Source organism: Fundulus heteroclitus, chromosome 12, assembly GCF_011125445.2.
Source record: "Fundulus heteroclitus isolate FHET01 chromosome 12, MU-UCD_Fhet_4.1, whole genome shotgun sequence".
NCBI lineage: Eukaryota > Metazoa > Chordata > Actinopteri > Cyprinodontiformes > Fundulidae > Fundulus > Fundulus heteroclitus.
Genome location: NC_046372.1, coordinates 47,982,205 through 48,007,022, shown reverse-complemented (window position 1 = coordinate 48,007,022; position 24,818 = coordinate 47,982,205). Strand labels below are relative to the sequence as shown.

At 39.7% G+C, this 24,818-nt stretch overlaps 2 protein-coding genes across 2 annotated transcripts in view; both read right to left on the bottom strand.

Annotated features, from left to right (window-relative positions):
* ehmt1a (euchromatic histone-lysine N-methyltransferase 1a) overlaps positions 1-76 on the bottom strand; it is a 41,845-nt gene extending 41,769 nt beyond the window's left edge. The window contains exon 1 of the mRNA XM_012849441.3: positions 9-76. The gene's annotated coding sequence lies outside the window, so the exon portion shown is untranslated. The remainder of the gene's footprint in view (positions 1-8) is intronic.
* Positions 77-6,064: 5,988 nt separating this feature from the next.
* On the bottom strand, positions 6,065-21,588 carry arrdc1a (arrestin domain containing 1a). The gene is made up of 8 exons (XM_012849440.3): positions 21,367-21,588; positions 15,255-15,365; positions 14,971-15,021; positions 12,619-12,773; positions 11,970-12,152; positions 9,069-9,245; positions 8,350-8,887; positions 6,065-6,756 (listed from the first exon to the last, which is right to left on the bottom strand). The coding sequence occupies exons 1-8, from the start codon at positions 21,482-21,484 to the stop codon at positions 6,719-6,721; spliced, it is 1,371 nt and encodes a 456-aa protein (XP_012704894.2). The 5' UTR covers positions 21,485-21,588; the 3' UTR covers positions 6,065-6,718.
* Positions 21,589-24,818: the final 3,230 nt, after the last annotated feature.

Sequence of the window (24,818 nt, the reverse complement as noted above, 5' to 3'; positions counted from 1 at the left end):
CACCCTACCAGTCTAGAGAGAAGCAGCGCTGCCTGCATGGGTCCACAGCAGCTATGGGACGCCTGAAGGGTCACACTTCACGCAAGTTCCGCTGCAACAGTATAAATGGACAATGGTGCCTTTTGAGTCCCCATGCTATAATGTGGGACATTTATCTAGTATAAAAAACTCGGCTAATATTTGTTTTCTCATTTTATGTTCGACTTCATCATAATACAATTCAATTCAATTTTAATTATATAGCGCCAATTCATGAAACATGTTATCTCAAGGCACTTTCCAAAATCAAATTCAATCAGATTATACAGATTGGGTCAGACTATACAGATTGGTCAAAAAATAAATAAATCCTGTCTAAGGAACCCCAGTAGATTGCATCAAGTCTTGACAAGCAGCATTCACTCCTGAAGAAGCGTAGAGCCACAGGGAGAGTCGTCTGCGTTGGTTTTGCAGCAATCCCTCATACTGAACAAGCATGAAGTGACAGTGGAAAGAAAAACTCCCCATTAACGGGAAGGAAAAACCTCCAGCAGAACAAGGCTCAGTGTGAATGGTCAACTGCCTCAACAGACTGGGGGTTAGAGCAGACAGAGCAGAGACACAGTAAGAGAGACAAAAAGCACAGAAGCACACATTGATCCAGTAATCTGTTCTGCGTTAGATGGCAATAGCGGGTGATCTGTCTTCCCTGGATGATGTCACAGCTAACAGAATGCCAAACCAGGTGTACCTACTATGAAGAAAAAAATAAATGACAGAGAACAAAAAGTTAAAAGTTGAAATGACAACAAGCAATGCAAAGTGGAGAACAGTAGTAGAACTCAGCAGAGTGAGAGAAATAGACCCTGATGTCCTCCAGCAGCCTAAGCCTATAGCAGCATAACTACAATAACTACTCCAGCAGGCGTTTCAGGTGCCTCCGGACCAGAAGCAGCAGACTAAAGAACAGCTTTTTTCCCAGAGCTGTCTCTTATTGAACTCTAACCCTCACTGATAGACTCTCCTCTCCCTCCTCACACCTACCTGCATCTTGTTATTCTGTTATTTACAAGACTGTAATGTTCACCTGCACTCCTGACTGTTACTATTGTAACAACTGTTTACATGCATCTTGCGCTACTCACCTTGACTGAATATTGATCTGCACTGCTGACTGTTTATTCACAATTGTTTACATATACATTTGCAATATCGCACTTTAACTGTAACATGCAATTACCTTCCACTGCACTTTAATTTAAATAGCTTCTGTCCAAACTTTATTTATACATTTTATAGTAATAGCTACCTGTATATCAAGCTCACAATTCTGCCTATAGTAATAGCCATCTGTACATATATTCATAGTACATGCAAACTCTGTTATAATAACAATCATCTGTATATTATGCTATTACACATCCATCCATCCATCCATCCATCCATCCATCCATCCATTTTCCAAACCGCTTCTCCCTCATGGGGTCGCGGGGGGTGCTGGTGCCTATCTCCAGCGTTCACTGGGCGAGAGGCGGGGTACACCCTGGACAGGTCGCCAGTCTGTCGCAGGGCAACACAGAGAGACAAACAGGACAAACAACCATTCACACACACACCTAAGGACAATTTGGAGAAGCCAATTAACCTAACAGTCATGTTTTTGGTCTGTGGGAGGAAGCCGGAGTACCCGGAGAGAACCCACGCATGCACAGGGAGAACATGCAAACTCCATGCAGAAAGACCCAGGGGTGTACTCGAACCCAGGACCTTCTTGCTGCAAGGCAACAGCGCTACCCACTGCGCCACTGTGCAGCCCTTACACATATTATACATATCTGTAAAACTCTACTCATAGTAATATCCACCTGTATATTATATTTGGTACATATCCAGCTGTAAATTTAGTTTACAATACTAGTAATCTATATATTATACTCATAGGACAAATCTATCTGTAAAATTCTGTTTAAAATAGTATCCATCTCTATATTTATTCAGTAAAAACCCATGTCCTGTACTTATGGAACCATTGTTTATCCTGCACTTGCTGCTATTGCACTTCTGGTTGGACATTGCCTTGTACCTGTACCTGTACCTGTGTAATGACAATAAAGTTGAATCTAATCTAATCTACAGCAATAGCTCATGGTAACCTAAGCTACTCTAACTATAAATGGACTGGTAAATGGAATGAACTTATATAGCGCTTTTTCCAGTCATACTGAAAAAGCGCTACACATGGAAATAGAGATGTTTTATTTTTGTTTGCGAAGAAAAAGAAGAGGGCTGTTACATTATTGTTCAGTTAGTGAGTTAAAACTGAAGATTTAACACATTGGTGCGGGATTGTTTGAACAAATCGAGGACGTTTGGCTAATGGATAATCACGTCTGTTTATAGTCGATTGATCCCTCAATAACCCGTTCTCAGAAAGAAAACGGCTCTGTGGTCATTTGCAGATATCTCACAAAAATAGCATTTGCTTTGTGTTATTAGACTGTGGCATGTCTGCCTGCTGAAACCAAAAATCTTCCTTCCTGAGTCCGTCACAGCTGTCTGCTTGTTTGTGTATTTTTTGTTGCTCGAGAGACCCGCGTGATCCTGTGCAATCAAATAAACACTGAATAAAGTTACAGCTGAACTGTAAACCCCTCCCGCTTACACGCTCTTATCCAATGATGGCATTTCTCAGCATTCTTTCGGGGTTTAGGACAGGGGATGAAAAAAAAAACTCCTTTCCTATGGTCACCATGGTCATATCAAGAGTCCCTCTGGCAGACACCAAACAGCAGTGTTTCGTTGTTACCATTATATTTGCTGATGCAATATCTGGGACAGAGCTGTCTGCTTCACCACTCCACACAGCTTGTCCGACCACAAGATGGCCGCGAGGCAGGTGCACTGCCTATTCTACATTTAGTAATTTTACGTCATTTGAGGAATGCCCCATTCAGGGGCTGTATCCTTCAAAGGACCCAGTCTATGTGAGCCGGGTGCAGGGTGCAGCCCCTGAATTGGGACACATTCTATATCTATACAGTAGATATATAGGTATGGAGCAGGCTGTGGAAACATAATGTTTTGATTTATGTTCTGATGGAAAGCAATATTGCTGACCAAAAGTATTCACTCACCTGCCTTGACTTATATGAATTTAAGTGTAATCCCATTCTTCTTCCACAGGGTTCAGTATGATGTCAGTCCACCCTTTGAAGCTATAACAGCTTCACCTCTTCTGGGAAGGTTGTTTACAAGGTGTTGGAGTGTACTAATGGGAATGTATTTTACCATTCTTCCAGAAGTACGTTTGGGAGGTCAGACACTCATGTTGGATGATAAGGCCTCGGTCTTGTGTGGTACACCAAGGGCGGGACTGCCCCAGGATAGCCCCGCTTGGATAATTTTATAAACAGTAAACGCCGCAAGTGAGCAGAATTAGCATGTTCGATCTCTTAAACAAACAGAGTTGACCTGTGTGACTGCAGTTTCACAGATGTGTGACATTTCTGCTTCTCCAACCTGAACACGGCAATCTAATCCAGTCCAACCACAGAACTGTAGTCAGACACCCCTTGAGAAAAATGTTCTGGCCAGACGTTGTGTCGAGAACATGCAGGGTTTAGTTTGCTAAGGGTGGTTTTCTATTACAACTAAATATGAGACAAATGTGGGCGGGGTGGTCACAGCAAGGCGGCACTGATGGAGAGAAAGGCGGTATGACGAAATGTGTACTCTACACAAACATAGCAATGGAGGACATGGAAACATGGCTAAACGGTTCTATAGCAATATACACGACAAGCCGTGCATACAAAAAGTTAAAATGTTGGGATATCATGTAATATGTCTGCTGAAGGTTTGTTTCAGCTGGCTATGTTACAATAACAGTGCAGCAGACCATCAGTCCTTCTGAAATGGACCGACTATTATGATGTCCACCAGGTAAGATCCATGCCACTGACCTGCTCTGCTCTGGATAAGCTGAAAGCTCCTGGGATTAACCTGCTGTGGTGGTTGGAGCCTATGTGACAGTCCCACAAGGTGTTGAGGAACAGGGCAGGAACGTGCAGGATGTTCAGATGAAGGACATGCAATGATATGAAAACGTTCGGTCCTAACTACAGCACTGACTAACATTTGTATGATTCGACCATGCCTCTAGTGTTTATTTATGTCAATTACATATTATAAAAGGGTAGTATGTAAAGTAAACAGAAACCTAGAATACAACCTAATAATGTGGTTATTTAGGTTGGGTTTCATTTCTAATAAAAAACACCATCACTCTATGCTCTATGCAGATACAATGTAGAGGTGCAGCTATACATTTTTTTGTTAGATTTCATTAATCTTGTGTTTATGTTTTCAACTATTACAAGTTTCAGGTCATTTGACCAATTGAGACAAAACTAGAATATATTTAATCAAACCTTGGTTCCTATTTTCTTTATAATGATAATGCATGAGTAGGATGTGGCATAAAACTGAAAAGATTTTGAGTGACTAATATCCAGACCTAACAATGCAGAAGAGCTGAAGGCCACTATCAGAGCAACCTGGGTTCTCATAACATCTGAGCAGTGCCACAGACTTATCCACTCCATGCCATGCTGCATTGCTGCAGTAATCCAGGGAAAATGAGCCCCAACTAAGTATTGAGTGCAGTACATCTCATACTTTTCATGTTCATACCTTTCCGATGGTTAACATCTCTGGAAATCCTTTTTTGTATTGGTCTTAAGTAATACTCTAATTTCTGAGATACTGAATTTGGGGTTTTCATTAGTTGTCAGTTATAATCATCAGAATTAAAAGACACTTGAAATATATCAGTCTGTGTCCTACGAATTAATGTAATATACAAGTTTCTCTTTTTGAATGGAATTACTGACACACAATTTTATTTTCTAATTATATGACCAGCATCTGTTCCTTCTACTACTATTGACAAATTTCTCTCTGTGCTGTTAATTTCTCTTTTGTTTTTCCTTTAGATTGATATCCAGATATGTAGCTCTGTTACTCTTTTATTCTTACATTGCCTTGTTCTGTAAAAGATATGGCTACTAACAAACTTATGTTAAGAAAAACAATTAAAACTGAAGCACCTAATAAAAATAGCAACGGTTCCATGGAACCATTACATGTGGGAAGGCCTACAGAGTGACACGCACTGAAGCAAAGCACCAGGAGTTGGTCCTAATGGAAAAGGGCATTCATGTTCTGTCCAGTTCAGGTCAGGACACTGTGCAGGTCAGTCAAGGTCATCTCCTCCGTGTCTTTATGGACCCTGCTTCATGCTCTGGTGCACAGTCATGTTGGGAGAGGAGGGGGCCCATCCCCAAATTGTTCCCACAAAGTTGGAAGCATCCAATAGTTCAAAATCTCTTGGTGTGCTGAAGTATTCAGAGTTCTTTTTACTGCCAGATGGCAAAAGACAATTTGTCATTCCAGAGAATGGCCTCCACTGCTCTAGAGTTCAGTGGTGGTGTGTTTTACACCACTGCATCTGATGCTTAGCATTGCACTTGGTGATGTATGGCTCGGCCGGAGCTGTTCAGCCATGGAAACTCATTCCATGAAGCCTGCTATGCACCATTGTTGAGCTAATCTTGAGGGCCACAAAGTTAGGAGCCTTGTAGTGATCAACTCTGCAGAAAGTGGCCAACCTCTGCTCACCATGCACCTCAGCATCTGCTGCTCCATCATTTTGTTGAGTTGCTGTTGTTCCCAAAGGTTCCACTTACTTGTAACACCACTGACAGTTGACTGGGATATTTAGGAGTGAGGGAATTTAATGATTGTACTTGTTGCTCAGGTGGCGTCCCATCACAGAACCACACTGGGATTCACTGAGCTTCTTAGAGCAACCCACTCTTTCACGATGTTTGTAGAAACCGTCTACATGACTAGGTGGTTGATTTTATACACTTGTGGAGGTGATTGGAACAGCAGATTTCCATTATTTGGATGGGTAGCAGGATACTTTTGGCATATGCAATTCTTCAGATACATTCAATTTCAACTTTAAGAACTTGCAACATCCTTTTTTCCTAAAGGAGTCAGAATTTGGTGACAACACGAGCAACATCCCATTTGGTTTATTAAATGTATTAAAAACAACAGCAGCAGTAGGAAGACATTCAACACAATAAAAGCCTTCTTGGAATGGACCAGAAAAGCAACAGCCTATATCTGCACTAATCTAAATGACAAAATAGAAAACACATCAGTAATGGCCAAATAAAAGTTGAACTCACAGTGATAAATCTATCATTTTAAATTATAGGAAGACTTACAACTTTGCAGGGGCAGGTCATTGAACATTTATATCCTTAAAACTGTCAACATGAATATATTAATGATAAAAACAAAAAACAATCAAAGTATATACACTAAACCTCCAACAGGTTTGGTTTGTCATCAGGTTCTACAGTAGAAGAGATTAATTTCTCAAATTAAACTACTAAGCGCCACCTCACAGACGGCATCAGAACAAATTTTAAATAACCCACAACAATTTTTTTTTTCACAAAAATATGAAAGTCAAAGTATTTTCTTTCTGTATTCTACAAACGCAAGAAGTTAATCTGACTTCTGAAAGATGTGGCTTGAGAAGTTCAGCGTTTGAGATCAGTTCACTGTCACTTCAAAGTATTGTTGAGTCTAATCCTTGGAAATATGTCCTATGCTTAACGTTTCACATACAATTGTCCTGGTTTTGGTTCCTTGGTGAACTTCATGTGTTGAAGCTCTCACTGTAGGAAGGAGGAGCTTCTGGAAAAGAGACAACATAACAGCCTGTTAGGCGCTCAAACACAGTTCAGCATACAGTACACTATTCACATCCTTGCTAGGAGACAGTGGCCTTAGCCTGATGAACTGCTATAATGCTTATTTCAATTATATAAACACATAACAGGGTTCCAAGAACAGAAAAATGGGTTCCTTTTCCTGTTCCCTCGAGCAAAAGACCAAAGGTCTTATAAGCCATTACATTTCACACAAAACAAAAACTCGTGTGTGGAACTCTTTACAAAGTCCTCATACTCCCTCTTACTGCAGCACTGTTAGCGTTGGCTCTATGTCTGCTTCAAATTTCTGACCAATCACAAAGCAGGTTTTTGACACCATACTTGAAAAAAGGTTTTTGGCACCAAATTAGAAGGGGAAAAAAAAAAAAAAGTTATGGCACAATAATGTGTCCAGAACAGTGGTGAGCACATAACCAAAAAGTTAGCTTCAAAACTCACCCGTCATCATCTGTTTAACGGTAGCCAAGCTACGTAGATTTGAGGAAGCTAACGCTATCCGCTAACCAACGGCTGTCACGGCACATGATGAAGGTGCACAGCAGTACACGCTTGAGCGGGTAACGGTTTACGATAAATTGGGAAGTTTTGTTATGTGCACTAGTTTTGAATTGAAAAAATAAACATATCAGTTTTTGTCACTGCCTATTTCATTTAAATAATTAATTACTCTGACTCATTAGCTGCTAGCTAGACCATGTTTGTTAAAACCACAGCATGATAACAGCGCCCCCTGCAGAGGTGCTTAGACATGCTTAAAAAGGTTTGGGATCTTGAGGTGAAGAGGTTTATAACATGTTCCGGGAAATTTCTGAGACTTCAGCAGTTTTCGCATGCCCAGCTGACTAGCAGTTAGCGCTAAAGCAGTTTGTCAAACTGAAGAGGCATAGGCTGGTCCAAGCTGCAGGCAGAACCCACTTGACTAAATCTGATCTATTGTTTTTAAGCAGATCCGATGTCCCCACCATAACGTGATCCATATTTAACAGTTGAGGGAATTTGTGGAGGTCTAAAGAATGGTTTCAGTCGATGTTTGAAGCCTTTTAATCCCACAAATAATTTTCACCTCTGACCCTGCGATTCATTAGTTGATTCATGTGTTGCCTAGTAATGGAAAAAATCCTATTGCATTTATTTAAAACTTCCTTTTTTTCGGCTAATTAATGTTCTGACAGCATAACATGGTCTTTTAAAAATGCAGCCGGTGATGGCTAAGCAATCAGATTGTTTGACCCACAAACACATGGTTATAATTGGGCCCTCCATGTCTGCTTAGACAGTCATGCCTTCATATTGTCATATCAGAAGCTATAAAATGAAATCACTAAATTCAGCAGGTTAGTTTAAGTCTGGGAAATGTCAGTTTTCAGGTTTTGGTCAATTAAAAAAGAAAAACCAAACAAATGCAGCGGCCTTTTAAGGAGCTGTTGACCATAAAGAATTACTAATATACAAATGAATTGCTAACACAGATGGTTTCAATAGCATAAATTTTGTGAATCTTAGGGCTGCTATGATCTCTGATGTTATGCTCATTTGTAAAATATGTTGCACCAACCTTGTGGATAAGCCAGGGTGACGTAGTCTGGCGGAAGGGTACTGGGCGGCGCTGCCATTGGGTTGGCACCAGTCCCAGACGGGTGAGAAGCTGAGGCCCCTGTCGGCCCTCTAAATGAAAAACCAATTGGAGCTGGGGCGGAAGCATGAGGCTGTTGATTCTGAGGAAAAAAGAGGCCTGGAGCATAGCTGAATGCATTGGGTGACACCGCCTGGGACTGCCGCTTGTTGGGAAAGTCTTCATTCATAAAGTTCCCACCTTCCGCTCCTGAGTGGCACTCAGCTGGGGGGGCACTGGGGGAGCAGTGGGAGGACATCCTGGAGCGCGGGGCTGGACGGGGAGCAGGTTTAGGAGCAGGTTGAGGGGACGATGCCAGCATGGAGGAAGATGCCAGGCCATCTGGTGTCGACACAGAGGCTACTGGCTCCTTCTTGGAAGGAGGACCTTCTTTTTTGGATGGACGGAGTTTTTTATCAAGTGACACATTTCCAATATGGATTGGTAATGTCAGTGTGACCTCAGGAGACTTCAGGCTGACCTGAAAGCAAGAAAAACAAAACAAAACAAACAACAAAGCTCTTAAGCCAAATGTTTTCAGATAAATTATATTAAATTATTAAACCTGAAATATCAATTAGTTTTACTTTGGCTAACAGAAAGATACTTGGACACTTTGTCCATCACTGCTATACTTTAGGCTACAGAGTGTATTATATTACCTTGACATAATACTCAATCTTTATAAGTTCACAACCAGCAAGTGAGGACTGGGGGAGAGGAGGAATGATGATCTGCTCCTTCCACTCCAGCTCTCTGCCACCCTTTACTGCACCTCCTTCCACCTCCACTATGGACTTCAGGTCATGGGTGGGCTTCTTTGTCTCATAGGTCACCCTCTGAAAACATTAGAAGACATAAAGAGAAATAATTCAAGACCGAGTGTGACACGGTCTTGAATAGCAGTCTTTTTTAACAGGAACAATTGAGGATTTATCATAATTTCAATACCACCAAGTGAGTTATACCAGATACTGTATTTCAAAGAGTATGAACTAGGGAAGGGCACTGGATTTAGAATCTTTGACTAGTCATCATACACTAACAGCACCTTTTTATTTTTTTACTTGTTCTCTCTGGCAGTATAGCATTAAGAATGGCTGTCTTAATGACAAAGAGAGCCCAATAGTTTTTACTTTCACAAGTGGAGCCTTACTGCTTTCACTATAGTGCTCCGCTTGATTTATATATGGAAAAAGCTTTATTAGATATTATGCTGGGACTATTTCACATTCAATGGACATAAAAACGGGAAGGTAGAAGAGAAAGAACAGAAGATAAAAAAGATGAGACAAAATGCTAAAAGGGAGAAAAGGTGAAAAAAAATAGAGTGCAAGATAACATCCTCTGAATTTGCTTCTACACCTGCAAAGAGAGATATAGAAAGAACAGCAAAACCAACCAGTTACAGACAGCAGGTACAAACAACCAACGCCTTTGATAACATCACTGAAAAATACGCAGTATCATTTAATAAGAGATGTATAAAGTGACAGCTGATAGGTGGTTTTCTGCATAAAAGTGAGTCTGTAAGCACCTGAATCCAAGGTGCAGTTATCGAAATGAATAAATAAACCTTAATTTCCTTGTTTATTCCCCTCAAAGTAAAGCTTGGTGTTAACCACCTTACTCGAATTTGGGGCGTCTGCAGAATTTTATTTGGATGGTGCGCACAAACCATCATCGCATCATGTGGGTGGTACACATAAAAACATCAACATCATATCATAAACCTGCCTGTCAGTTCCTCAACCACACAAATACACCACATGAGTGCGATGCGCATGCTGCACATAAACAGTGCATCTGATCCAGTCATATAACTCTCTATATGCTGCTGATCTGATCCACACAATGGCCCACTGCGCATGCTCTCACAAACAAACATACAGATAACATAGCGTATTTCTAACAAATTACAATAATAAAATGAAGTCTAGCCCCAACCTCACACACAAAGCTTCACTCCTTACGCCGATTCACGTGATCATAAATCTGCTTGTGAGGGGGATTGAGATTTCCAGAATCTGCTGCTGTCTGTGATATCTAGCAGAGGAGGCCAAGCCACAACATTCACTTCATTTCTACTGTTTTTGGCAAACGTTTCAACCAGATTTAACTGTTTAAAAGTCTGTTTTCTCATTTTTAGTTAGCTACACAGCACAGCCATAGTAAGTTCATGGAAAAGCGTCAGCCGGTAGATGAAGACAAGTAAACTTACCGATTTAATTTTAGTAAGGACGTACATAGGCTTCGCCACAAAAGACCATTTCTAACTGGCGCAAGGACAAAGGTGTCCCTGCGGCAGTGTCAATATTTATTTTTGTGGTGGTAAACATTTAGAAATCAGTTGCTTTTAATAATAACAATCATTCTTAATAAATAACTGTCATAAATGTGTGAACAGCGACGACAAGAAAGCGAAACAGAGAGAAGTGATTTATTTGACCAATAACACACTTTACCACTGATAAACAGAGGAATACCATTCCCCTCCATTCTATGACAAAATAGCACCTTCATATTCATCAGCACTGCAGTTCATTACACAAAAAGATTCTTCTTACCTTTCGACTTGTTCTGATGATTGTGATTAAAAGGCTACACATGAACATTACTGTGTGACAACAATGAGCATGTGCACCTGACTGTAAAGGTGCAACAAACAGAGAGTGCAAGGTGAGGAAACACCCCCCCATGACCCCATCCCTATAAAAAAAGTCTTAAAGACTTTTATATCCCTTTGCACTCTTGCCTTCTACATTTCATTTAAAACGGCTTTGGAAGACCTGATGTGAAAGGAAAGAACCGCCACATTGCCTTCTTGTCCATTTAACACTCTGCCATGTACTACTTGATCTACCATAGATTTCTATTTGAGCACCTGCACACCACTGCTGCAGATACTTTGACTGAAATATCACAGCATTGACCAATGAATCAAAATGACTGAATCACATGTAATACTATGGAAACACTTTACTCACCTGGGTATGATGGACTCTGACCTGACAGCACATACTTTCTGGTTATTCCAGCAAAGTATTATCTGGCCACTTGGGGCACTAGGAGCATTGAAACTTCATTCCCAGACGGTCAGTTTTACTTTAATGATGGAGATAGAAAACTGCCCCAGTTCCTGGAAAATGTCCCTGTAGTTGAAACGGGCCTAAATTTGACTTGTTCCAAAACATTTGTTTGCTTGGGAGCCAGAGCCAGAGCTCTTATTATGCCCCCTTATTTATTTCTGTTTGGGGGTCAAGCAGGAGCTGCAGGCACAGCAGCACAGAGACACAGCAGACATTGTGCAGCTTATTTGCAAAAGATATTTTACAAAGAAGTCAAGCAGTTTGTGTCTCAAGCCACCTGCTGGGTTGTCAGTGAATCCTCACACCTCATAAAATCAGGACTATAGTGAATGCCCACCCAAGGTAACCATTCCTTAATTATATTTAGATAGATGACATAAACAATGTCCTGCGATATACATTTAGTGAAATAATATTTTTTTGGGCAGTCATTAAGGGTGCCGAATGTTTTGGTCACAGCAATAAAACATTTACCTGCATCAGAGAAGCAGCTATGTGGCCTGTGGTCTTTGTAGACTGGTTGTGGATGTTGGCCATCACCTTGATAATCTGGCCTGGCGTGTAACCCTTCATATCCGTCTGGGCGTTCAGGACAATTGTCCCTGTTTTCATAAGCATGTAGGTGAACTGTTGACTTACTGCAGAGGAGGAAGGTCCCTAAAAAAAAAAAAGGCACAAAGAGACACTGGTGAATAAGTTTGTAAGTAAATTCCATTCCATTTTTAAATTGGACTTTTATTTTCTCTTAATGAAGCCTTGTACTATGAATTTACAAATTTCTACACCCATTGCTCCCTCTGGTTGCATACAAAAGGTTTTCTGATAAAATTATTGCGCCCTGTTGACTTTTCATAGCTTATTTCTGTTTTACACTTTCATTTTGCACTGTTAGTGATCGAGTTGTGTGTATATTTACCACAACAAGACCACATGACCAGAAGTACGATATTGCGCATGTGTGCAATGAGTTAACAAGGAGAAGCAATGGAACCGAATGAGTCTTAAGTTTTGCAACCCTACATAAAAGTCGAGTTTTTAATTAAACAGTGTAAATGTTGGTATTTTGCTTTTGTAAAATTAACTGATCCAGCATTGGTCTAGATAAAAATCTATGTATACTCACCCATATATCTGGCAGTTCATTCAGGTTCAGAAGCCTCAGCAGGTAGAAGGGCTTCTCTTCGCTGTAGTCCTTGGCAAACCGTGGCGTTTCGATAAACGCCCGAACTCTATAAATTATTTTACCGTAGCTGCCATCAAAAGATGTTGGGGCAGTGGCTGTGGGAGACATAACAGAAAAAGTGTTTCCCTTTATGGCAAGCTTAAAATTCTGGTCAAAAACAGTTTAAAATGGAAGCGTCCTGTGGGCACCGAGACAGCCGGTGTCCTTGGCAGCAAGGCCTCAGTAAATCGTCTCCCCCTGAGACGAAATGTTCTCCCCCTGAAATGTTTGCGATGGCTATTGTACTGAAACAGCAATTTCCCTCTGGGATTATTAAAGTATTTCTGATTCTGAAAAGCAGGTCATTAACAGGTGTTAGCTGTTTTTTAAGCTTTAAACGACAAGGACTACGTCTGATCATCCATCAAATACAACAGGGAAATTGTTATTTTACCACCAAATCCTGAAACATAATTAGTGCATGTACATAAACTTGAAAACAATGTGCTACACACACACACACACACACACACACACACACACACACACACACACACACACACACACACACACACACACACACACACACACACCCACACACACACACTGGATGGTAATAGTGGGATTGCAATGACAAAAATTTCGTCTTCTTTTTATTTGACGCACATAATAAGTTTTTCAATGTTTCCTAGACCAAAACATCCTGGAAAAGCGGAAGACAAGTATATACACGTTTGCTTCTGGGTTTTTTTGTTTGTTTGTTTTTTTGTTGTTGTTTTTTTTGGTAATATGTAAAGAAAGTACAGGATATATTTCAGTTTATATCAAATAATGTGTTCTTAAACCAGTGCTAGCAGAAAATTCATTTATGAATGAAGCAAATAAATGAAACACACATTCAAACAACGATACACAGATTAAAATGTAATTTCGGGTTTGGTGTCCTGCCTAAGGACGCTACTGGCCTGGAATCAAACCCACAACCCTGTCATGTTAAGACAACCACTTTTGCCAGTGAGCCATGGCTGCCCTACCGCTGTTGAAAGGTACAACTGGAGATGTTTAGCTGACGAGTGTTTATTACTGTCCGGTCATCAAATTTTCACAGTAAATGAGTTGTAACAAAACTTGCTGTATTATGAATTCCTGCGCAAAGTTTTACGGTGAAATATTTTTTCCACAAACTGAATAATTTATCAGGTTTTCCCCTAAATGATGACAAGTCCTTTTGACTGAAGCCTCTTTCAGGGGTCACCACAGGAAGTGATTGTAAATTGCACAAAGACTTCGTAAGGTTTTTACACCACACGCCCATCCTGACACAGCCAGGATTTAAACCTAGTTATTAATTATATCACTCATTTTTAAATGCTGTTTTAATGCTGTGTTAATGAGGACAAATGTTGACAATCTTTCAAATATTAATCAGTATTTATAAAGTCCTCTTTGGGGTCAATTGTTAATTGTCATGCAGAAAAGACCCTCGTAGAAGTTGTGGTGGTCCAGCTGAGTGAGTGGACATTTTTGCGTTCAAAGAAGTTTTGTCATGTCAGACTGATCTGAGATCTGGCCGTGCACAACCTGAAATGAATCAGGCACACAGTCAAAGGGGGCCTCCACTGCTTTTCCAAGTGGTTGTGAACAGGTCATCATAGGATGTTCCAGCTCTGACCCCACTGCACCAGGTGCACCGATTACCAGAACCAACACTTATTTAACAATCAAGCTGCAATCATCATTTACAAATCCAGTTGTAAGCAGTTCTATATGCAATGGAACCAGACCAACATATATTCTCTAGATTGGAAGTGACCTTAAAACAAACAGCAGACACGCAGATTACTTCATAGTAAGTCAAACTTTTCCCAGAAAGTTAAAACTACACATTGCTCTCCTTAAACTTAAACTAATCAAACAGTTGCTGCTTTAACACTTAAGACGGCATGAGGAAGAGTTCGGCTCAAGGGTTCCTCTGTCTGTGCCTGTTGACTTAGCAACATCGTTTCCAGGTAATGAAATGCATGCACTTATTAGAAAAATTTATAAAAGCCCTCTTGCTCATTGGTTGCTTAAGCTCCTTTTAAAGGCAGGAGCCTTTTAGTTATATGAATTTTTGTCGTCACTACGTAGGTATAAAAAGAAGGAAATCAGTGCCATGAGTTCCTGGTGACCACTGCACCAGGGCAGAATCAGGGTAGAAATCCACACGGAAAAAAAACACATCAGCCTAACAGGAAATATAAGGGAAAAACCCACTATCATGGGAAAGAATGCAAAGCAGTATGTGCTCATCGCGTCAGTCATCACTCTTACCTGGTATGAGAAACTTGAAAGTAAACCGGTGCTCGCCTTGTTTCAAGGTTCCTGTAGAGAACACAGAAACAATCAGCCTCCTGTTTTCCAACCCAGGGACGCAGTGCACAATTGCAGCTTTCATTTATGCACTCTTTAAACTTCAGTAACACAAGACAATAATAATATTTATGACACTTAAATACTACGTGGTTGCTAAAAGAACCATGAAAAGCCCACTAACTATAGAGATATTATGGAGCCTGGACATCTGTGTTTACGGTGTGAAGGGTGCTGGACTGTACCTTTGTCTGCAACAGAGACGGTGTTGTTGAAGTACTGCTCCTCTGTCGTCCATGCCGTGTCATTTATCTTGCTGGTGATGCCACAGAAACCATTGCAGTTCACTTTGATGGCTGCAGATGAAATGCAAATACACACAGGAAATAGATTTTAGCTCATCTCATGAAGCAGGGCCCATGTGGCATTAACTGAGAAGCGATCATAAGTTATGCAAAGCTACCAAAAAGCTCCCCTGGAATCTTTTCTTCTGAATTAACGACCACACTGGCATTTTCACTCTACAGGCATAAACACCTGTGAGCTTAAAAAATAACAACAGGAACCAGGTTCTGCTTTGTTGCTCTGCTGCACCTTGAGATCGTCTTTTTCCATTTACATTTTGAATGATAAAAGACAGCTAAATAAATTCAATCAGACCATTTGCTGCTGTTTTTATTGTACGTGAACTTTCACAAACAACAAGCAGGTATTTGGCACACTCCCTCACAACGGCAAGGTAACAGAAATAGGTGACTTACTGCAAGAAATATGCAACCTTAATACTTTAGAAGCCCTTTATAATTAGAACACCAAAATGTATTAGCAATATAAATACTTATTCAAACATGAATACACCATTTGCCAGGAAGATGACTGATGAGGTTCGGGTGACATTTGAAGACATGGAGAAATTCCAAACCATCAGCCTTTTTGGCCACCCTAACCCTGAATACCTTCAACATTAATGCAACATTAATTTTTAAAAAAATTATTAATTTCTAGGAGCTTCTAGTTAGTAATTCATGACATCCTCTGTGACATAATTAAGACGTGACACAGACAAGTCTGTTTTACCCACTGGCTACTGAAGGAGCCCTGAAGCCACATTTATCTTGGCACCACACCGTAAACAGGACGGTGACAGAAGTAACATCTGCAATGAAGAGCTTGTGGCCACAAAGACTCTACAACAGCTATCAGATGTAGGGCTGAACGATATAGAAAAAAAGCATATTGATAAAATAGAATTCATATTGATCAATATCGATAATTATCAACATATTCAAAACATCTATCTATAGTGCAGCCCTGGCCATTTAATGCTGTTGCTTGGTGACCTATTTTTAACTAAAGAACACACTGAATTCAAACTCAACCCTTTATTCAAACAACTTTTTAACCAAAAAAGAAGCAACACCTGCTCTCTGAACTCTTTGAAGGGGCGGGGCTTGGTGACAGAGCATTCCTTGGTCTGCGTTTGTGATTGGTTGGAAAGATGTAATGATGTAATATTAACCTACATAGTGACGAAAAAAATCTCTGTGGATAAGTGCTCTAGCAGTTTGAAGTGAAAAAAGGGAGTGTCGAAAAACTGAATGCCGGTGGAGAAAGACTAGACTCAGCCATCACTATGACATCTATAAATAGAGACTTTACAAATGTAAGTTAAACTGAAGTATGCAAGGGAATCTTTCTTCACTGAGATCATCAACAAAAACATTAATACTCGCGCCTTATTTGCCACAGTCAACAGGTTAACAAATCCTCCTGTGTCTGTGGCTTTGAACAGCACAGAGACGGCCCTTATCAAGGTGTTTAATGACATCCATATAAATACAGACTGTGGAAGAACCACCGTGCTGGTTCTATTGGACCTCAGTGCAGCATTTGATACTGTCGATCACTCCATTCTGTTAGAACGCCTGGAAAACTGGGTCGGCCTTTCTGGTACAGCTCTCCACTGGTTTAAATCCTACTTAAAAGACAGGGACATTTTTGTATCAGTAGGTAACTTTACATCCCAGACGACAAAAATTATATGTGGGGTTCCCCAAGGGTCCATACTGGGTCCCTCCTCTTCAATATCTACATGCTCACTCTAGCTCAATAATAACAAACAACAACATCAGCTACCATAACTATGCAGACGACACACAGCTCTACATCACCATGTCACCAGGTGACTACGAACCTATTCAAGCGTTAAGCAAATGCTTAGAAGAAATCAATGCATGGCTGTGCCAACATTTTCTTCAACTGCACACAAAATAACTGAAGCAATAATATTAGGGCCAGAAGAGGAGAGATCAAAAGTTAGCACACAGCTTCAGCTGCTTAAGCTAGAAACCACTAACCTGACTCTTGCCAGATGTATGTCGCTCCACCTAGCTTCACTCACATACATCTGGGACATCTCCCATAGAGAGTGATTTCTCCAACCAATTTTATTGTCTGGCCAATCAGGACGCAGGGCTGGAGTTTCATGGATGTGACGTAGTGGAGAAGCGACCGTGAGATTCCAACAACAATGGCGGCTCGCATCGAGGAAGCAAGCGTTAACATTGATGCTGCTATTTCTTCTGTGTTGTCCAATCTACCAAGTATTGTTTCATTAAAAGAACATCAGAGAACGGCTCTGAAGGCTTTTGTTGGTGGAAACGATGTTTTCGTCCTTCTCCCGACCGGATTTGGCAAGTTTTGTTTTCCAGGGAAAACCGCTGGAGCGGTTAGCGCGAACCATATTAGGAGGCCTTTAGTCCTCAACGCGGTCGGCCCGGGATCGACTCCGACCCGCGGCGCTTTGCCGCCTGTCTTCCCCCCTTTTCCTGTCAGCTCACTGTCAATAAAACGCGTACCACTAGAGCCGCAAACACATAAAAAAAAAAAAGTTTTTTTTCCTGCGCCGCTCTCACAGCGTCACGGGTTGGCCTCGGTGTGAATGGTTGAAATAGCACATCGATAAAGATGACCGACAAGTGGCTTATCCAATCATATGCAAGGATTTTTGATAAGGCCCAGCCTTCAATAAAGGCAATTCCTATGGAGATGTCCCAGATGTATGTGAGTGGAGCTAGGCGGAGCGACATACAGCTGGCGAGAGTCAGGTTAAGAAACCACTGATGAGGCCCGAAATCTGGGTGTGGTGATGGACTCAGGCCTGAACCTCCAAAAGCATCTAAAGCCAATTACAAGGTTGGTTTTCTATCACCTGAACAACATTTCCAGGATTAAAGGACTAATGTCTCAGCAGGATCTGGAAAAATTAATCTGTGCATTTGTCTTTAGTAGATACATCTGCTAAAAAAGTCAATCAGACAACCACAGCTAATCCAGAATGCTGCTGCCTGCGTCCTCACTAAGACTAAGAAAGTAGAGCACATCACCCCAGTTCTAAAGTTCTTACACTGGCTCCCTGTATCTCAGAGAATAGACTGATGACAATCAGCTATAAAATCCTTTTGTTAGTCTATAAATCCCTGAGTGGCTTATCACCTAAATACATCACAGACTTGCTGTCAGTGTATCAACCCTTTAGACCACTAAGGTCTTCTGGCTCCAGCCTACTCTGCATACCTAGAACCAGAACTAAACAAGGAGAATCAGCATTTAGTTCCTATGCTCCACTTATCTGGAACAAACTTCCAGAAAACTGTAAAAAAGCTTAAAGCCTGAGTTCTTCAAGATTAAAAACACATTTGTTTAGGATAGCCTTTCACTTTTCTATTTAAACTGTTAACTGAAACATCATTAGTTCAAGTTTGTAGTCCAACTGTTTTTATTATTTGCTTTTAGTTTCCATTTTCCCATGTTTTATTTTGTTTAGATTTTTCTACATTTTATTCCAACTTCCTTTTATTCTGTTTTCATTTTCCTATGTGTTTCCACTTTTCATTGTCTTTGTATTGAAATGTGATATACAAATAAATTTGCCTTATTTAATATACAGTAAAATTTTTCCTTATTTAATATACAGTAACATTACGTTACTAGAGCCACACCTTTATCCAGCCGGGGCGCTAAAACTAATTAATTTCTTCCTATGGGGATGATAATGTTGAACTTATCTACATATTAATAATTGTATGATTGTTACAGAAGTTGTGCTCATTTCCTCAACTGTTTAGGTGGTGAATCAACCAATCATAGCTCTCTGTTTCCACCAACTTTTCTGCTTTAGACACTCTTAGGCTCTTTCGCTAAAAGTCCTCCTTACTATTCCTAACATTTTTTTCACTTTAGGAGCACTTTAGGATATTTTCCCTACACTGACGTCACTAAGAGCTACTTTTAGTCTGAGGATTCTCTGTGAATATGGACACTGTTTTTCATGCTAGTGTAATATTTAACCTGCTGGAGAGTCTCACGGCAGCAGATGCTCACAGCGGACACAAATGACATAAAACGCTAAACACAGAATGATGGAAGCACAAATGAGAAAGAGAGAAGAACAACAAATAGGCAAATATCACCCCTGATTGTGTGTTTTTCTAATTTCATGCAGCCCAACAGAGTTTGCAGCAGAATGCCTCAGGGTTATGGTTGCCTTCAATCTGAAGGATGTTGTGCGGATCTGTCGGCACAGACACACCTTACAAAAGTTGTTGGGGACAGCCACAGAAATAATTTCCTAAAAGCTAATAAAAGAATGCTCATATTACTAGAAACAGACATGGTCAGTGAAAAACCTTGCTCAGTAAAAGTTCTTCTTGAGAGGATCCACTGAACTGCTAAAGAGAATCATTTCCTACTAAGTAAATATTTACCTAGAAACATGCATCATATATCAGGACCAACCCTGTGTGAAAACTAGAAGAGCGTCAGAATGCCCTGATCTGCTTGAACAGGAATGTCAACTAACTGGAACAACCACAAACAGAGCGCCACTCCCAACAAGGAGAAAACGCTCTCAGCAGAAAGGAAGTGTAGCTTCAACTTCAAAGAATAAGCTCTGTAAGTTGATTTGGCTCTCCGAAGGGTTTGGTACTGCCTCAGGGATCAGGCCTGTGTGTGCTGTACTCTGGACCAGGACAGCAGTGATGAAAAATCAAAGATTAAAAGAAGAGTCAGCGTGCCCCTAGGACCTTTCCCTTCCCTGGACACCTGTCTGAAAACACGCGGGTTCCATATCATCTGGTTTCATCTCCAACCCTGGAGACCTTTTCATTGAAGCCTGTTGCTACGTAGCCAAAACCTGATGAGTTGTCATCACATTTCCATTCCACAGCTCATTTTTCCAGTTGGACTTCTTTAGTTCTAGTTTTGTTTCTATGTTTCTGTTCTATTATTACCAGACACAATGGGTTTGTGTCCTTAATATGCAATAACATTCTTTGGTGCTCATGCAACAGTGACTCAGATCAGCTGACGTTCTGACAGTCAAGCTGCGTCCAGCTGTTCTCGGTACCTGGCGGCTAAGGCTGCTAACATTAGGGACCTGACCATGGTGAATGCCTTTCTAGGTTCCAGAAAGCAGCAGATCTTACTTTGTTTGTCCTGGTGTTCAATTGGTGGCTGAGAAAATAAAGATAACTTGATTATTTGAACAATTATTTTAATTCACTGCATCATCCCCATCTTAGACCACCACAACATTTAGAAGTAATTTGTAGAGAGCCGTGGTGTAACAGGGCCTGGACAATTTAGGCTACCTGCTTAAATAACCGGTCTGAAAACAACAGTAGAACCAATATATTTCCAGATTTTAAAAATAAACATTTTTTGAAACGTTATATAAGATGAGACTATACCGTTTGTATCAAAATTGTCTATGTTGTGTTCTAATTATACTTTTTTATGTGTTCCAGTAAGTTATATTTCAGCTGTTTTTTATATTCATCTACAGCTGTTTGTTAAAAATGAGCCAGTGAGACATTTGGAATAAAGCTTTGATACAGAGATGCCTTTTTATAATTGATTTATGAACCATATATTGAAATAAATATTGTATATCGGCATTCAGCCTAAAATGATCAATATCTTATTTTTGGTCCATATCGCCCAGCTCCAAAAAGGAGTCAAGCTTAAATGGAAAAAGTCGCAACTGGAACTTTAAATTCCACTACTGTCTCAGTCTTCTGGACTGTGGAACCAGTCAGGGAACAGCAACATCCTTCATTTCATACCTGCACTTCATCATGCAGAGCAGCACCATGTTCTACAGCTCAGTACAATAACTGACCGAATCAGACCCGGTTCCACCCGGTCCACAGGTGGCCCAAAGCGCCAGACAGAATTTAGAGAGCGTAAAAGCGCACAGCCTGACTCTGGATGATCCTGGCTACATTCCCCATTTCCTTGTTGAGCTACTGGAGCCTTTCCCACAAGGTGGGAGGCCGCTGAGCGGGACTTTCCTACCTTTGCATTGGAGCGACTGGTTCAGCTTGACCGTCACCGTCCCAGAAATGGACTCTCCCGGGGTGTACACAGCTTTGTCGCCGTCAAACTCGATTTCGAGCGCTTCGAGTTTTCCCATGTTATCCTCGCCGAAACCGACAATCACCTGTGCTGCTGCGCACACAAACAACCGCTGGATGAGGCCTTACCTATCTGTCTAACCCCGCCCCTTGTGACGTCACCAGCAGTGCCAAGGTAATCTTGAGCAAGTTCCGTTAACAACAATACGTTGGAGATTTGAATGCACATCATTCATTATGGGGAAGTGAAAAAGTTGATTATAATGGTAAAGTTTTAGAAGATTTTTTAGATAGTAATAATCTTGTATGTTTGAACAATGGTAAGAAGACAATAATTGATATTAATTCAGGTAAGGAATCTGTATTGGATTTAACATTTGTTTCTATTTGCTTAGCTCCATTATGTGATTGGCAAGTTAAAAATAAGTCTTTTGGTAGTGATCGTTACATTATAACCAGCAATTTAAGGATTGGTCAGGTACAGAGTCCTGAAATAATAGGAGGAAAGTGGATATTTGGGAAAGCAAACTGGGAAAAATGTTATAAATTATGTGAGGGTAAAATTGCAAATGTTCAGAATGATTTGAGTATTGAAAGTATGAATCAAGAGATCAGTCAGTGTATTTTGGCAGCTGCTGAGGAGTCTATTCCAAAGACATCAGGGAGAAATAGGAGAAAGTTAGTTCCATGGTGGAACGATGAGTGTAAAAAAGTAATCAAAGAAAGAAATAGAGCATTTAAATTGGTTAAAAGGTGTCATAATTTTCAACATTTAATTGAATATGAAAAATCTCAGGCAAAAGTAAGAAGAACAATAAGAACAGCAAAAAGAACATATTGGAGAAATTTCTGTGACAAAATTGGTAGTAGTACAAAGATAGGGGAAATTTGGGGAATGATAAAAAATGGGAGGAGATAGAAGAGAATGGAGTTATCCAATACTTAATAAAAACAATATTGTAGCAGTAACTGACAGGGAGAAGGCTGATATTTTAGTAAGTACGTTTGTGGAGATTCATAGTGGGAAAAACTTATCAGTTAATGAAATACAGGGAAGACAGAAAACTAAAAGGGAAAATGCTGAAAGTTTAAGAAGGAAGGAGAGTAATTCTTATGATTTGATGAATTATCCTTTCTCTATTGGAGAACTGAAAAGAGCGTTGTGTAAAACTAGGAATAGTGCTCCAGGTAAAGATGAAGTGTGTTATATTATGCTAAGACATGTGAGTGATGACGTTTTAAATAAATTATTAATTTTGTGTAATAAGATTTGGAAAGAGGGGAGATTGCCGTGTAAATTGGAAAGAAGCCATTGTTATTCCGATAAAGAAATATGGGAAAGATCATAGTAATCCTCGAAACTACAGACCGATTGCTTTAACATCTAATATGTGTAAATTGATGGAAAGGATGGTGAATGAGAGATTAATACAATATTTGGAGTCAAGAAATATAATTGCGCCTTATCAAAGTGGCTTTCGTAGAGGTAGAGGAGCAATAGATCCTGTATTATGTTTAGATTATGACATTAGAAAAGCTCAGATTAATAAGGAAACTGTTGTTGCTGTGTTTTTTTATGTGGAAAAAGCATATGATATGCTATGGAGAGAAGGGCTAATGATTAAATTACATCAGATAGGGATAGGAGGTAATATGTTTAATTGGTTATGGGATTTTTTATGGGATAGAACTATTCAAGTCAACATAGGACATCATGTTTCACAGTCTAGTAAAATAGAAAATGGAACTCCTCAAGGAAGTGTGGTAAGTCCAACATTATTCTCAGTTATGATTAATGAGATTTTTAAGGACTTATCAATTAGTTTTGGCAGATCACTCTTTGCTGATGATGGAGCATTATGGAAAAGGGGAAGAAATAAAGAACATCTTATTTTAAAGCTCCAGGAAGGTATAGATAAAGTGGGTAAGTTTGGGATAGAGTGGGGTTTTAAATTTTCAATTGAGAAGACAAAAGTAATGTGTTTTACAAATAAAGAAATTGGGGTTAATAAAAAGTTGTATTTATATGGGAAGGAGTTAGAAAGGGTTGATTGTTTTCGTTTTTTGGGAGTAGTTTTTGATGAGAAACTAACTTGGGGAAATCATATAGAACATGTTATTGAGAAAAGTAAAAAGGTTCTTAACATTATGAGGTGTTTAGCAGGGTTAACATGGGGTGCAAGTTTTGAATCACTTAAAAATGTGTATGTGTCACTAATTAGGTCAAGAATAGATTATGGGAGTGTGGTATATGGTTCAGCGGCCAAAAGTAGGTTAAAAAAATTAGACGTTATTCAAGCTAGAGCATTGAGAATTTGTTTAGGGGCAGTTAAATCAACTCCAGTATGTGCTTTACAAATAGAATCAGGAGAAATGCCATTATGTATCAGAAGGCAACAGATAATGGTTAATTACTGGATAAATTTAAAAGGACATAATGAAGATCATCCAGTTAAGAAAGTATTAGAAAGTTGTTGGGAAAGAGGAAAGGGTCTATTTAATAGTTTTGGATGGATTGGGGATGATAGAGCAAAAATTCAGTCCAACAGTATTGTGGCCTTTGAGACCTACATGGATATGGTAATATATTAATATAGATAGATCATTATTAAATATTAAGACAAGAAATATAATAGATATCTGCCAAGAATTTTACAATCAAATACAGATTAAATATAATGATTATTTGCAAATTTATACTGATGGTTCGAAAAATCCAAAAAATGAAGTAACTAGTGTAGCTGTAGTGATACCTGAATTAAAAATTAATATTTCAAAAAGAACATCTAATTATCTTAGTATATATGCGGTAGAATTATGTGCTATATTATTAGCTTTAGAATGGGTGGAGGATACAAATATAAATAAAATAATTTGTAGTGATTCATTATCTGCATTATTAAGTATAGAAAAGGGATGTACGTAGAATCATCAAAATATATTATATGAGATTATGGCTGTTTATTATAGAATATGTGAACAAAATAAAAATGTAATATTTTTTTGGGCTTCTGCTCATGTAGGCATTTTGGGAAATGAAAGAGCAGATAGGTTGGCTAAGGAGGCTATTAAAAAAGAAGACATTGATATGCCGGTAAAGTTATCAAAATCTGAAGGCAAAAGTATAGTTTGGACAGAAAGCAAGAAGATATGGAAAATTAGATGGGATAATGAAATAAACGGAAGGCAGTTGTAAAGGATACAAAAAACAGTTGATGTAACAAGGATTAGAGGAATAAATAGGAGGGAGGAGATAATCATTAATAGAATAAGACGGTTCTTTAAAACTGAAAGAGTAACGCTGTAGCTCGGCTAATTTAGCATGACGCGGGTTTTTTTTAAGAATAAGAAGGAGGGTCGGAATGTGAAACGATGTCCCGGTTTGACTGGGTC